Source organism: Argentina silus, assembly GCF_951799395.1.
Source record: "Argentina silus genome assembly, chromosome: 14".
In the NCBI taxonomy this organism is placed as follows: Eukaryota; Metazoa; Chordata; class Actinopteri; order Argentiniformes; family Argentinidae; genus Argentina; species Argentina silus.
The window spans coordinates 14,783,793-14,784,964 of NC_139668.1; the positions used below are offsets into that span (position 1 = coordinate 14,783,793).

The 1,172-nt window shown below is 39.8% G+C and overlaps 1 protein-coding gene across 1 annotated transcript in view; it reads left to right on the top strand.

Moving 5' to 3' along the window:
• Positions 1–575, top strand: part of LOC310814706 (zona pellucida-like domain-containing protein 1) — a gene marked incomplete at both ends in the record, with an annotated part of 4,431 nt that extends 3,856 nt beyond the window's left edge. The window contains 2 exons of the mRNA XM_083684206.1: positions 362–368; positions 439–575. Coding sequence (XP_083540332.1) covers positions 362–368; positions 439–575 — 144 coding nt within the window. The remainder of the gene's footprint in view (positions 1–361; positions 369–438) is intronic.
• Between the last annotated feature and the right edge of the window lie 597 nt (positions 576–1,172).

A 1,172-nucleotide genomic window follows, 5' to 3' on the forward strand; every position in this document is an offset into this window, starting at 1 on the left:
CTCTCTCTCTCTCTCTCTCTCTCTCTTCTTTCTTCTTTCTTCTCTCTCTCTCTCTCTCTCTCTCTCTCTCTCTCTCTCTCTCTCTCTCTATGTTCATGCAGAGTTTTCCCAATGGAAATGGAAATGTATGCATTCAGGGATTATACACCATCACATATATAGTCTATTTCATACCATTACCATTTCCAATACTCACATGTAATGTAGATTTGTATCATCTTGTGACTACTGTTATATCTGTCTTTCAGCCCTTACCGCCATAGAAGAGGGTAAGATTTTCTCTTTTCTGTATACTATAATTAACTGCACTATACGTCTGATTTGTGATTTAGTTTTTTTAGCTTGTAACTTATATTTCCAGTCGAGAGGTCAGAGTTGCCCAAGATTCCCAATGAAGTTTGATGAATCACGTTCCTCCCCTTTCCCCTTTGTGCACAGTGCTGTCTAGTGGCCAAGGGGAGGACAAAGGTGCATCAGTTGGCCTAGGAATCGCTGTGGCTGTTCTTATTGTGGTTGGTGTGGCTGCACTACTGATGGCTGTGTCCTTTTACCGGAAGGTCAAGCAGATAAGATAGGCATGCCATGCCATCCTTTTGGGGCATCAGGATACTGACATGAGTTTGACAGGGTAACATTTCCATACTGGTGGAGGTATGAAGATAATGGTCTCTTGTACTGAATCGACCTTGACTATCTTCATCTGGGAGCCTTTATGTTTCTTTATATCACTTGAGATACATACTTTGTATGCAGTCAAGGTGTAACATAGCATGCTGCAATGCAAGTGCTGAGATGGTTGGTTTACATGATAATGATCCAAACACCCTCTAGATCTGTGGATGAAACATAACTATGGGAGACACAGATATTTAACTTTTGGCCAAGGTAGAATCCTTATCTGTAGTTGGATAGTTTGGAGGGCAACATGGAGAATGTACTGTATGTGCAATCCAGAGATGCAATCTAATCTGAATTAGAGTATTTGTAATCTTTGATTTGTGTTGCATGTTATGAAGAAATTAGCATATAGAATTAAACTTGCATGTTACGGAGAAATTGACATATAGAATTAAAGTTTGGTTGCAAACTGAGTGTTCCATTACCCTGCATTCTAGTGATCTCAGAAGTGGACCCGGGTCGAAAAGTATTTTAATTACTTTGATTTCCTTTGA